We start from the raw sequence: 12,666 nt of genomic DNA on the forward strand, positions 1-12,666 counted from the left end.
TACATTACATATTATAATAGGTCTACTCTTGCTACGCTAACATATTCTCTGTGTGTTTATAAGAACTGCTCCTGGTATTTTTCTGTGTATAGAAGCATTAATTTAGTCATAACAGACTGCAGAACTCACTCTCTGCAACAATGATAATGAAGGTCCTGATTTGGATAGTTACTTCCCATTTTCCAACGGGTGTCTTTTTACTGCTCTCATCTTGTGATAGCTATCAGCACCACTTGCCCTCCACTTTTTACAGTTGTGGGGGAGTTTTTATGCCAATACATTGCTGATGCCAGTTACTCCTAAAACCCTCAAACCTCATCAGACATCGGAAAATACATATCACGTTTAAATATATGAAGGCACAGCTAGACAGAAAAAAACTGCCAGGAATTAAAGGCATCATTTGAACAAAACGAAATTCAGTATTTACTTTTGCTATCCTTCCATCCTATTTGTTGAACAGACATAAAAAAATATATATATATGCATTAGGCTTCCAACTTGTTGTGAACATATTTTCATCTACTAACTGGTTCTTAAAAACCACAGAGCACATGACAGCAGGGCTCACTCAATGATTTTGAAATATATTTTTATTACTTCCACTAAGGGGGTTTTCAGCTGTGTCTGTCCGTCTGTTTGTTTGTTTGTCAGCAGGATTAAACAAAAAGTATTGAACTGATTTGTACCGAACCAGGTGGGTAGACGGGGCAGGGCCGAGGTAGGAACCCATTAAATTCTGGGGCAGATCTGGATCATATTCTTTGAATTTAAATTTTTTTTTTCTCAGAATTTTGGTTTATGCTGTTTGACGGAGGTCTGTGCTCTCTGACTGCACTTCTGTTCTATTTTATTATTGTGGACCACTGGAAGAAAGCATGCAGGGATCCAGAGTATGCCACATTAACGCTGAGCATTTTTGAAGCGTCTCCAAGCTGATGACATGCCACTGAGATTTCTTCCGAAATAAGTCAGTCCATCATTTTATTTTTTTTATTATTTAGTGTCCGACTTCTGAGAATCTAATGTATCATCTTTATTTATTCATCGGTGTGCACAATTTAGATTTACTGCTCATTATATTTGAGTGTGCGTTGTCTTTTAGGCGGTAGGAACTGAATGACTCAACTATTGTGAAATAACTTGACTTAATTCATGAATCGTGATTATTAACAACACGTGCACGGATTAGCAATAAATTGAGCGTTAGCTAGTAGGTTTGGGAAAAGGTCAGTGGTAGATAGAGGAATGCAAGTAACAGGGCGACTCGACCTGCCTCGTGAGCGCACCAGCCGAGCGTAGGTAGTAGGCGTGTCATGAGTTTGACTGTAAATAGGTCAGGCAGGAACCTCCGTGGCTGACACTTCATGCGCTCGGTACACTTTCTACGTAAAGGTATGCCTCGGATGAATTGTTTTCATTATTGGAATATGCTTAAAAGTCACCTTTATTGACTGTATAGTGTATAGGTGAAGATGTCTATGTACTGTATGTTGAACCTACTGCATGCTGTACACGTGTATTATTATACACCAGGTGAACAGTGCTCTGCTTTTGCGCAGATGCACAGATTTTCCTTCAGTTGAGTCACATCTGTCATTTTGACAAAAGACAGTAAGGTAACAGTTTCTGCCACAAACAAATAACAGTAATATTACACATTGTTGGGTATTATTGTAAGTTACGTTGGTCTTTTTAACCATCACTTCTTTGGTGTGATCCCTCTACTCTAACAGCTCACACACGCCATGTTGTGATTCATCTTATATAAAAAGCAAAAACTCATCTTGTAAACCACCATGCACTTTAAATATAAGAAATAATAATAATAAAAAATACATAGTTTCATATAGACGTATATAAAGTTTAATTTCTTTTATTTTTACAGACTTTGTTACCTGTTGAGCTGACATGATGGTGAACTGCTGTGGCCTGCTTACTGCCAATAAAGCACTAGGTACAGTGCTGTCAGACAACACATCTATTTTGTATATTAGGTTTTGCTCATGTAAAAAGTTGATTTACTAACTTTTCTTCATACCCACAGCCTCTCACAGAGAACCGACTGATTAACCATATTAACTTGCAGTAACAAAATACAGATTCTGTGTCTGTATTTTTTCCCATTGTAGTCTGTTAAATAGTGCTGTCTATTCAGATTCTTAAAAATTGATCAGATTAGAACTGATTAGCCCATCTGAAATGTGAAGATTTGCTAATTTCATTTGGATTCATATATAACCGAATGCGTAATTTGAAGACCTTAAATTCAGCTCCTGTAACTTCGGTTGTCTAGTACTGAAATTAAGAAATTTATTGATTTACTGATAATTTTAAATATTGCTTATTTAAGGCCTTAGTGTCGATATTTCAACATGTGTAAGAATGATTGTGGGTGTGAATTGACTTGTGTGTGCTGATATTTGTCCATGTGAGTCAGTTTTTGGTCCATAGGGTTTTTCAAAACATCTTTAAAATTGATAAAGTATACATATTCACACTTGGGGGAAAGGAGAGAATCCAGCAATTTGGGAACCTTAATCATCAATCATTGTAAATACTATTTTCTGTTTGTCTGTGTCCATTGTTTTTCCTTCCATTTCTCGGTCAGTTCCTCTGAAGAGCATCGAGGTGGAGCTGGAGGTCAGGGACCATGTGGCTACAGTGGTCTCCACCCTGACCTACGAGAACAAGGAGGACAAACCAGTAGAGGCTGTTTTTGTCTTCCCTCTGCCTGGAGATGCTGCTGTCTGTCATTTCAGTGCTAAGATCGGACAGACACAGATTGTAGCTGAGGTGAAGGAGAAACAGCAGGTGAGCTGGACAGTAAATGCTTACTCACTGTAATGGATCTTAAAGGAAAAATAAACATGGTGAATGTTGCTGACATGTGTCATCTGTGCTCCAGGCTCGTGAGGAGTATGATGATGCGCTGAGCTCTGGTCAGCAGGCCTTCCTGTTGGAGGAGAGTGAGCAGAGTCCAGATATATTTACCCTGAGTGTGGGCAGTCTGCCTCCAGGAGAGAGCGCCTCCATCCGGCTGGAGTACGTCACTGAGCTGGCTGTGCAGGCTGATGACGGGCTGAGGTTTTGTCTGCCTGCTGTGCTCAACCCTCGCTACCAACCTCAGGGTAAGAAATGCAGCCAACACTTTAATTTAGTGAACGCCAAACTGGTTTTTTGTGTTTCTGTGGAAGCATCAATTACCAAATGCACCATTCACACACAGGTGGAAGTTAAAAACCATTGTGAAATACACCAACAGAACATCTGGTAAATCTGCTGTAAAGGATCGGGTATTTTTGAGGGTGAAATCAATATTGATGTCAGAGAACTTAACACATTGTAGGAAAACCAGCCAGTACTTTCACCACATGGACTGCCATCCATGCATTGGTACATATATCGTCCAGAAGATGAATCCTATTGTCTTATCCTCTGACCAGCAAGTCAAAGTAAAGATTTCTGCTGCTAAACATGGGTCTGTTAGCATGCTACCATTAGCATTTAGCTAAAGAATATACTTGAGTACAGCCTTAGACAGCTGCTAGCAAAACTGTAGACTTGTCTTGTTTTAGTTTGACTGGTAGCTATGATTTACGTTAGATGCTTAAATGTAAGATGTCTGTAAGTTTAGGATTGCTAACTTTTTCACAGGAAGTGGAGGTAGTGAAGGTGCCAGTGTCCAGGTGACTTCTGTTCCAGCCTCTCTGGTTCCCTACAGTCTGTCTTTTTCCGCCCGAGTGTCCTCTCCTCGTCCAGTCTCTAAAGTAGAGTCCAACTGTTCCCTGGACCCTCTCCAGCACCTCAACACAGAGCAGACCCAGGCCACGGTAGGTAGACTGTTAATGTGTCTGCTGTGTGCGATTGTTCCTCAGTGCTAAGAACAAAACATATTACTTTAATGAAGTTCATGAGTGTGTTTTTTGAACTGCAGGTGAAGTTGGCTGCAGGACACAAGTTTGACAGAGATGTTGAACTGTTGATTTATTACAAAGATGCCCACCAGCCCACTGCTGTGGTGGAGGCAGGACAGACCACAGCCAAGACTGGTGAGTGCAAATTAGAGAAGTTGTTACTCTGTTAGAATAGAAAGTTACATGTTAGAATAAATAATATGTGTTTCAGGCACTCTGATGGGTGATCCAGTCGTGATGCTGAGTCTGTACCCTGAGTTCCCCCAGTCTGTGATGTCTTCAGTCGCCTCATGTGGAGAGTTTGTGCTCTTGATGGATCGATCTGGGAGTATGGGTTCACGTATGAACAACGGCAGGGGTCAACAGACTCGCATTAGCAGTGCCAGGGTATTCAGCAAGTGCTAACTCAATCATAAAATCATCCATAGTGTCCCTTTCACAGAGTAACCTTCAATATTTTTCCTCTGCTTACGTCAGGATACTCTACTGCTCCTGTTGAAGAGCTTACCAATGGGCTGCTATTTCAACATCTACAGTTTTGGGTCCAGTTTTGAACACATCTTCCCGTAAGTGACTCCCTCATTTCACTCAGTTTAATACCTTCCTGTCTTTATTTTTAGTGCTTGTATATGTGTGATTGCCTTGGTGCGTATGTTCAAATATTTTGTGATGGCAGTAAGAGTGTGGAGTACAGCCAGAGCTCTATGGAAGAGGCTCTGAAGAAGGTTGAGCTGATGGAGGCTAATTTGGGAGGAACAGAGATCCTGAAGCCCCTCAAACATATTTACAGCCAGCCCTGCATTCCCAGTCAGCCAAGACAAGTAAAACACACACTGCACACACACGGTTAACATTTTAAACAGGTTGTCTTTAACATACATTACCAGTCAAAAGTTTGGACACATGTTCCCATTCACTTACCATGTGTCCAAACTTTTGACTAGTAACGTATGTGTATTTTAGATATGGCTTTTGTCTTTAATAATACCATACCAATTCAGTGCAGAACTTCCTACTGTTTGTTTTTTAACTGGACTAACAGGTTTTTGTCATTCTTTACACTTCACCATAGAAAGCAGTTGTGTTCCTGCAGCAGCATCCTAACACATGCTGCATGTGTCTGGGTGTGATGTTATGTAACTCCTGTGTAAACTCTCCTCCCTAGCTCTTTGTCTTTACTGACGGCGAGGTGTTCAACACCAAAGAAGTGATAAATCTGGTGAAGAAGAATTCAGGTTCCCACAGGTGAAACAAAAACACACACTCACAGTATGTCTCATGTTGTAGTGCTTTGTGTGTTAAAAACAAAACTACTGTATTGCAGGTGTTTCTCCTTTGGGATTGGGGAAGGGGCCAGCTCTGCTCTTATCAATGGGTTGGCCAAGGAAGGAGGAGGTCATGCTCAATTCATCACAGAGACTGACAGGATGCAACCTAAAGTAAGAAAGATATAAACATAGCAAAGCTGTCAAGTTAAAATATGCAACAGCAGATTTGTATTTATACAGAAATCATGGTTTCATTAAGTAAAAGCTCAGTGGAAAGTCTTTTCTCCCAGCAGGTGATGCAGTCACTGCGATTTGCTCTGCAGCCAGCAGTTGTGGACATCACAGTCACATGGGATTTACCAAAAGGAGTGTCTGCCACTGCTCTCTCTCCACCAATCACAGCACTTTTCCAGGGTCAAAGGTCACTGGTTTATGCCCAGCTCACTGGGCAGGTAGGAGCAGCACCATCTCATAGTGAATTACCTCTCTGCTCTGATTTGTTTCAGCATTCAGCTATATTAATATAATGATTTGAAGTCATCACACTGCTGTAGATCAGGAAGCAGCAGACTCTGTTAAACTAATTCTGAGCATTTCTGTGCAGCATGTAGTTATAGCAATTACTATGGTTTCTAACACTGTAATGCTTTCTCAGAGTTCAGAGGCAGCACAGGGCTGTGTGATGGTGAAGTACAGCCTGGCAGGTCATCCCTCTCAGAACCCGCTCCCATTCAATCTCAAACCTGCAGAGGACTCTGGGTAAAACAGTTTTTGGTCAGACAGTGCTATTCCAAATTTTGAGTTCAACTATTTAGATGGGAAAATAGTATATAATATAGTTATTGCTCTAAAAATAAAGACAATTAAACTTTGTCATGCTACCATGTACAGCAAAACATAAATTGGACATGTTATGACCCAAAATGCAGAATACAGACAAGAAGACAGTTAGTAATTTAAATGCAGTTTTACTGAAGACTTGTGGGGTGGGGGAGGCTGGATTGTTGGAAGAGATGGAGCTTGTTTAGCAGGGCAAGCATATGGCGGAGGAAACGGCAAGGACTGGAATTACAGAGTTGGTTGTGGCAGACGACTGGAGAGACCGGGATGATGAACCACGTGATTACACTTAATGATCTGGCAAAGACTGCAGGGAAGTTTCAGGGTTTAAATACTGCAGCAGGCTGGATGCTGCGCGATGATAGAGGGGAAAATGGCAGGAAAACTCAGGGAATGACGAAAGGAAACAGCCTAACCATAACAAATACATGATTAGCTAGACATACTGCACATCTCTACCTGTGTTCACTCCTCTGTCCTATCTGCAGATTAACAGTCCACAGGTTGGGTGCTCGGACTCTGATTCGCTCCCTGGAGATGGAAGAGAGAGAACACAGAGGACAGCAAGATGAAGGCGTGAAGAAGAAGGTGGTGGAGCTCAGTGTCCAATCAGGGGTCAGCAGTTCCTACACTGCCTTCATTGTTGTCAATAAAGGCAATAGCAAGCCGATTCAAGGACCTCTGGTGCGCAGAAATATTCCAACACCCGGTAAGTGCTTTTTCAGTAGCAAATGAAAAACTAATACTGTATCACCCACTGCTTTAAAGTTACTATTGGTGACCAAGGCTGAGTCTGATACACTGATGACCCATGACATTTTGACAACCCATGGTCTTTTGCGTGCCGCTAAGGCTTGTAGTCTACCAGACCTCTGAAGGTGCCCTTTGCACCTGTCCGGCCCCAAGACGTTAGCAGATGATCCTTTAAGTCCTGCAAGTTGCAAGGGGGAGCCGTTGCAGATTTGACTTGTTCTAGCACATCCCCTAACATCTTGTCACCGGTCCTCAGATCACTGTCGGTACGCACTCAACACTGCCGACTGGGAGCATGAGTCTTCCCGCTTTAGAGATGCTCCAGCCCAGTAGTCTGGCTCTATCAGGTCTTTATACCTGATCATTTCTCCTACATCCAACACACTGACTACAAGCAGGGGGCATTCACCATTGGTACGAGATAATCAATGTTATTTGCTTCATCTGTGAGTGGTCATCGTGTTTTGGGTCATTGGTGTAGAAGACAATCTCAATGCAAATGCTGTCACGTTATAAAAATCGTTACTCATTCACAAATTTACAAATCATTGTTATTATTGCATTTGATTTGAAGATAAGTTCACATACCTGCATGTACTTGTATTTAAAAAGTCTCACTTATTACGTTATATGAAGTTATTTTGGATATTTGAACAACTTGAGTATTTAACGTATTTTAACTACTTGCTCAGAAACCCGTCATTTAGTTCATATTTTCATTCACTAATTTTTTTTTTTTTTTTTTTTTAATTTCTTGAAGTATTGTTGAAGGCCCGTGCTCGACCCAAGATTGCAAGATTCGGATGTAAGTAAAAATCTGAATGGGAGTTATTCCCACATCTTAATGTATTTCTATAAATACAGTAAGTTGATTCAAACACTGAACAAAAAAAACATTTTAGTGGCAGAATTGCTCTCTTTGTTTTTTGCAACTTTAATGTGAAATACTGTATAGGAGTTGTTTTGGCTCTGGTATGCTTTGTTAGTCATTGACATGCACACAACATGCACTTGCCTAGAGCAGTAAGTGAGGAAGGTTGAGCTGTTACACATTTTTTGTGACATTTTTTCGAGTATTATTGAACAACTTGTACATTTGTAAATACGGTAAATGGATGAACAGTGAGTGTACTTTATGTATGTGTGCATGGAGGCACGTATACGCCCATAACATGCAAAAGAACCATTAGATTGTGTCTAATTAAATAAAACACGTTAAAACATTTTTTTCATTAGCTGAAAAATCTCTGTTTTACCACTACACATAACCTTAACAGTTTTCTACATTTGTCATTGTCCCACATTAGAGAGCCATATCATTGCACTGGATGCCACCATTTTTCATCAAGGTGACACGGGTCCTGTGGATTTATCCAGAAACCATTCTGTACCTGGTTGTTCTGCTTTCTCAAAAGGTTGTAGAGGAGCTACGCTTGGCAGCCTTCACAGAAAAATGGGGAAACCAAATCAGATGCTTTCACTGCTTCAGCTCAATAGTTGTAAGCACCCATGCACTTTGAATTTTCACTGAACTGTTTTCAACAGCTGCCACAACATGCTGGTATTACTGTAATAGACTTAAGTGAGTAAAACATTTTGTAGACTAACACTGATTTTCATATTCATTTTGTTGTAAAATATTTCTCTGGGTATTTCTTATGGGCAGAAGTATGTGCGATGATATAATAAATACAAATACAAAAATAAAAATAAAAAATATAAATGTAAATTATTTGATTCTTTCAATACAAATGTTCAAGCTGAGAAATTCAAATTCAAAAGGTTAAGATTCACTTGAATAATTTAATTCAAATCTGATACTGAATAGCATAATTTGAAAAAACAAAACAAAACAACTGTCCACTGTGATAAGTGTTGTAAGAGCTGAAACTGCAATGGCAGTCAGAAACAAATCTGGGGCACTCTGATTGTACATGTGAAACTAAAAATACTTTATTAATATATGGATACGCCAATGCGTTTGTGTATCCATTTATTAGTAAAGTGAAATGTGACAGTGAAATGGAGTAAATATTACAATATTAAATAAAGAAATACGGTGTGCTCCAGTTGCTACTGGTTAAGATGCATGCTGCATAACTGGAATGATGGTGGTTTGAATCTGGCAGTGGACTGTGTGCATGTTGCCCCCCATCTCTCTTTTCCTTTTGTCTTTTCCTGTCATATCTACATAGGGTAAAAACAGACATTAAATTCCCCCAAAATATATAAAAAATACAATTTTGAAAATGTATATAAATAATATTTACTTTATTATACAGGTAAGATTTTGTAGTATAAAAGTGTTTGAATGAAAACATCATGCATAATTTCTTGACCCAATATTTTCTAACTGGGTATAGATTTCCTACAGACACTGTTGGAATGAATATTATTTAAAGTGCAATACATTTTTTTAGTTTTTGGTAGAAGTCTGCAAACACTGAACTTTAAAGGTATAAAATGTAACATTTCTGCATTAAATGTCTAAAGATTACTAGACTTATGTTATATATTTTATTGAGTTTTTGTCATCATCAAGTCAAAATGTATTTGTGCATTACTTTGCTTTATGACCAAACACCTGCAAAACTAATGACATTCCCATCAGCTTCAGCTGTACTTTCTTCAGCCTTGGATGATGAAGATATTGAAAGACCCATCCCCAAACAGCCTTGCAGAGACTCTTTGCTGCAGGTGGTTTCCCTCCAGAATGCGTCCGGCTCCTGGCTGTTTAATCCAGCTCTGGCTGATGTACTGGGAAAGACCAGCGAGGAGGTGGACAAGTCAAAGCCTGCATTGGTGGGTTACTGTCAAATATAATGACACAGATTTATATTGGGATTTGTTTTGATATTATACAGTGACCACCTGGCTGCATCAAATATTTCAGTGTCTTATTTTTGTGCATCATGTTATTATGTTGTTTTAAAGTAAAGTTGCTCAGAACCAACAGGCTACATTTTCCCCTGAGATACTTTATGTACTTTGTTCTCTTTGATTTTCGGTCACTTGTTGTCCTTACATGACTTTCTTTGATTTGTGGAATTAGGTGACACAGGAAGTGTGGGCCACCATTCTGGCTCTGATCTGGCTTCATGCTTTCAAGATGGATGCTAAGGAGGAGTGGGAGCTTCTTGCTATGAAGGCCGTGTCATGGCTCCGTGCTCAGAATGGTAAAAACCATGATAGTAATGCTGATGCTGTTGTTTTTAACAGTATGTGCTGGTTAAATCAGCTATTTGACTTGTTTTTCTCTCTTTTTTTTCAGCACCATCTGTGGCAGAGTGTGTGGAAGCTGGAAATGCACTGTTGGGTTGCAAGGTGCAGGAAGACGTCCTGGGGCTCTGAGGTTTTCATTAAACCAGCTGTGCTTTAGGATTGGTGCAGAGACGCAGATTTACTCCATTTTACAGCTTTTACACTGTCAACATAGAACCTTACTATCTACCCAGTAACAATTCTATATTATTCTATTATGTTTTCGTATTTTCATTTGGTGTTTCCCTTAGTTTTTTTGTGTATTTGACTTTTACAGTATTGCTAGATGCTAAAAAAACTTTTCAGAACAGCGTTTAATCCTTATCTGACGTAAATCAAGTAAATGGTTGATGGATGATGGATGATGTTTTGTTTTTTTAAAACTAACCAACCAGATACAGCTGCTTCTTGTGGTAATGTTAAGAGGTGGTAGAGCTCTAAATCACAGCTGAGTTATATTCGCAAAGATTCTGAAAAAAATACTTTTGGACACCAACTGAAAGCAACATCAACAGGATTAAGGCCATATAAATACTAAACTTTCCAATTTAACTGTTTGAGATTTTAGCAATAAAGTTACACCAAAACTTGTCTAAAACCATTTACACCCAAGTAAATCAGTGAATCCACTGTAATCTGGTATCCAACGACTAGAAACCTCAGGAAAGCATCACTAAACCCATCTCACAGGCACATAACCCTTTACGAAATGAACATATGAACATATTACAGGTTAAATATCTCTTTTTGTCTCTGTTTGTCTCTGTTTTGATCAGAGTCAACATCTCTTGGTTCTTTTTTGATTTAAAAAAAAAGTATGTTTCAGAGGAATACCAATATTGTAAAATCACCATAAGAAGAGTAATGGGCCATGGTAACCACACACCTGCATGGTATACTGAGGAGTGAAGAACCACTATGACAGTTTATTCATAAAGTGTGCTCATTACTATTCTCTCCCAGTAGGCCATGGCTTTTTTGCATTTGATATAAATGTTTGAAACATGATAGGCCTACCACAGCTGGCAGTGATTAAATGATGTGTTTTTTTTGTGTATTCAAACATGACAATTTTGTGTTCATTTCATGAAACCAGAGGAAAGAAGGGTTTTGGCAAAGTAAAAAGTTTTTTAATTATCAGGTTTTTTTATTTTAGAAGTTTTGTCTTAGAACAAATTCCAGTTTGACTTTAAAACAGTATAGATATATGCTATGTTGTTGCTGCATGACACACAGTAGCCTATAATTGTAGTATGTAGAAAATGAGGTATGTACGCAGTCTTCTACACAGCCAACTACACAAAAGAGAGAAAGAAGGAAGAACGAAGACAGTAAACACAGCTTGCAACTTTAAGCTCCACCCATTCGGGGATCTTTAGTAGAAAATCGAGCGTACCCGGGGGTGTGACTGACAGTTTTCTTTCAGTCACAATCGAGATAAGGTATTTTCTGCTTTACACATCTACAAATTGTCACGACACATACAAGAGAGAGCTGCAGTGAAACTGTCCCAGACTCTAAACGCTGATCGTCAGAGGTAAGCATTCTTCTTCTGTGTGTTTATTCTCGTGATCCGAGATGACGCACTGGTTACCAGAAGTTCACCGCTGACATGAGATACACTGAGAAACGTTAATAACTGCTGGATAGTGTTTCTGTTACACTTGGTTATCGATCTTATTGGTTTGTTATTGTAATGTCGTAAAAATAATGCGAGGATCCTTCCACAGACAGATGTTTCTGTAGCTTGTCAGAGTGAGGGAATGACTGGAATTTTTTTATGTCATCTGTAGCCTTCGAACAAACAGCTGTCTAAATAAAAACAAAAACACATTAACAAAGTGGAGAAAATGTATCCAGACTGAACCAGGAAGGGCGAAAACGTACGGCAGTAGAGAGGAGAGTGTGTTACTGAAATGATTGATTGATTGGGGATAACAGGACACGCGGAGAGAGATAAGAAAGATTAACCGGTTGACCTATAATGCACTGTATCATTTCCATTCATCCCTACAACACAAAGTTCTCACGTGTCTTTGTTAATTGTTGCACAGGTACGATGAACTGCTGTGGTCTACTAACTGCCCAGAAGGAACCAGGTACAGAGCTGTTAGAAAACAGAAAAATCTCAGATTTCCACTATAAAATGTTAAAAAGGCTTGTATTGGCTGTAATGGCATTGGGGCACGTAAACACTCCTGTGACAGTCAAACAGAGGCGTGTTTAACTGTCAGCTTGGTGAACAGCGTTAATGTGGTTGAAAATGAATGAAATTTTAAGCACTATCAACAACTATCTTAAAATGTCTTCACAGAACACACAACATTTCTCACTCTGTCTTTATGTTCATCATTGTATTTCCTTCCATTTCTCGGTCAGTTCCTCTGAAGAGCATCGAGGTGGAGCTGGAGGTCAGGGACCATGTGGCTACAGTGGTCTCCACCCTGACCTACGAGAACAAGGAGGACAAACCAGTAGAGGCTGTTTTTGTCTTCCCTCTGCCTGGAGATGCTGCTGTCTGTCATTTCAGTGCTAAGATCGGACAGACACAGATTGTAGCTGAGGTGAAGGAGAAACAGCAGGTGAGCTGGACAGTAAATGCTTACTCACTGTAATGGATCTTAAAG

General features: G+C 39.6%; 1 protein-coding gene across 2 annotated transcripts; it reads left to right on the forward strand.

The window, feature by feature from the left end:
* Positions 1 to 1,319: 1,319 nt before the first annotated feature.
* Positions 1,320 to 11,096, forward strand: LOC111665436 (von Willebrand factor A domain-containing protein 5A-like). 2 transcript variants are annotated; one of them, XM_023420437.2, is made up of 19 exons: positions 1,321 to 1,395; positions 1,889 to 1,957; positions 2,612 to 2,814; positions 2,909 to 3,131; positions 3,658 to 3,833; positions 3,938 to 4,052; positions 4,129 to 4,304; positions 4,395 to 4,483; positions 4,594 to 4,738; positions 5,083 to 5,162; positions 5,242 to 5,356; positions 5,479 to 5,637; positions 5,841 to 5,944; positions 6,514 to 6,734; positions 7,539 to 7,583; positions 8,194 to 8,277; positions 9,390 to 9,580; positions 9,831 to 9,954; positions 10,050 to 11,096. In XM_023420437.2, the coding sequence occupies exons 2-19, from the start codon at positions 1,912 to 1,914 to the stop codon at positions 10,127 to 10,129; spliced, it is 2,376 nt and encodes a 791-aa protein (XP_023276205.1). In that variant the 5' UTR covers positions 1,321 to 1,395; positions 1,889 to 1,911; the 3' UTR covers positions 10,130 to 11,096. The 2 variants fall into 2 exon arrangements, with proteins under 2 accessions (XP_087033880.1, XP_023276205.1); XM_087177754.1 differs by lacking the exon at positions 7,539 to 7,583 and having other exon boundaries at positions 1,320 to 1,395.
* Positions 11,097 to 12,666: the final 1,570 nt, after the last annotated feature.

The sequence above is a fragment of the Seriola lalandi genome, unplaced genomic scaffold (assembly GCF_002814215.2).
Source record: "Seriola lalandi dorsalis isolate HSWRI2012SDOR001 ecotype SW California unplaced genomic scaffold, Sedor1 jcf7180002054642, whole genome shotgun sequence".
Lineage (NCBI taxonomy): Eukaryota > Metazoa > Chordata > Actinopteri > Carangiformes > Carangidae > Seriola > Seriola lalandi.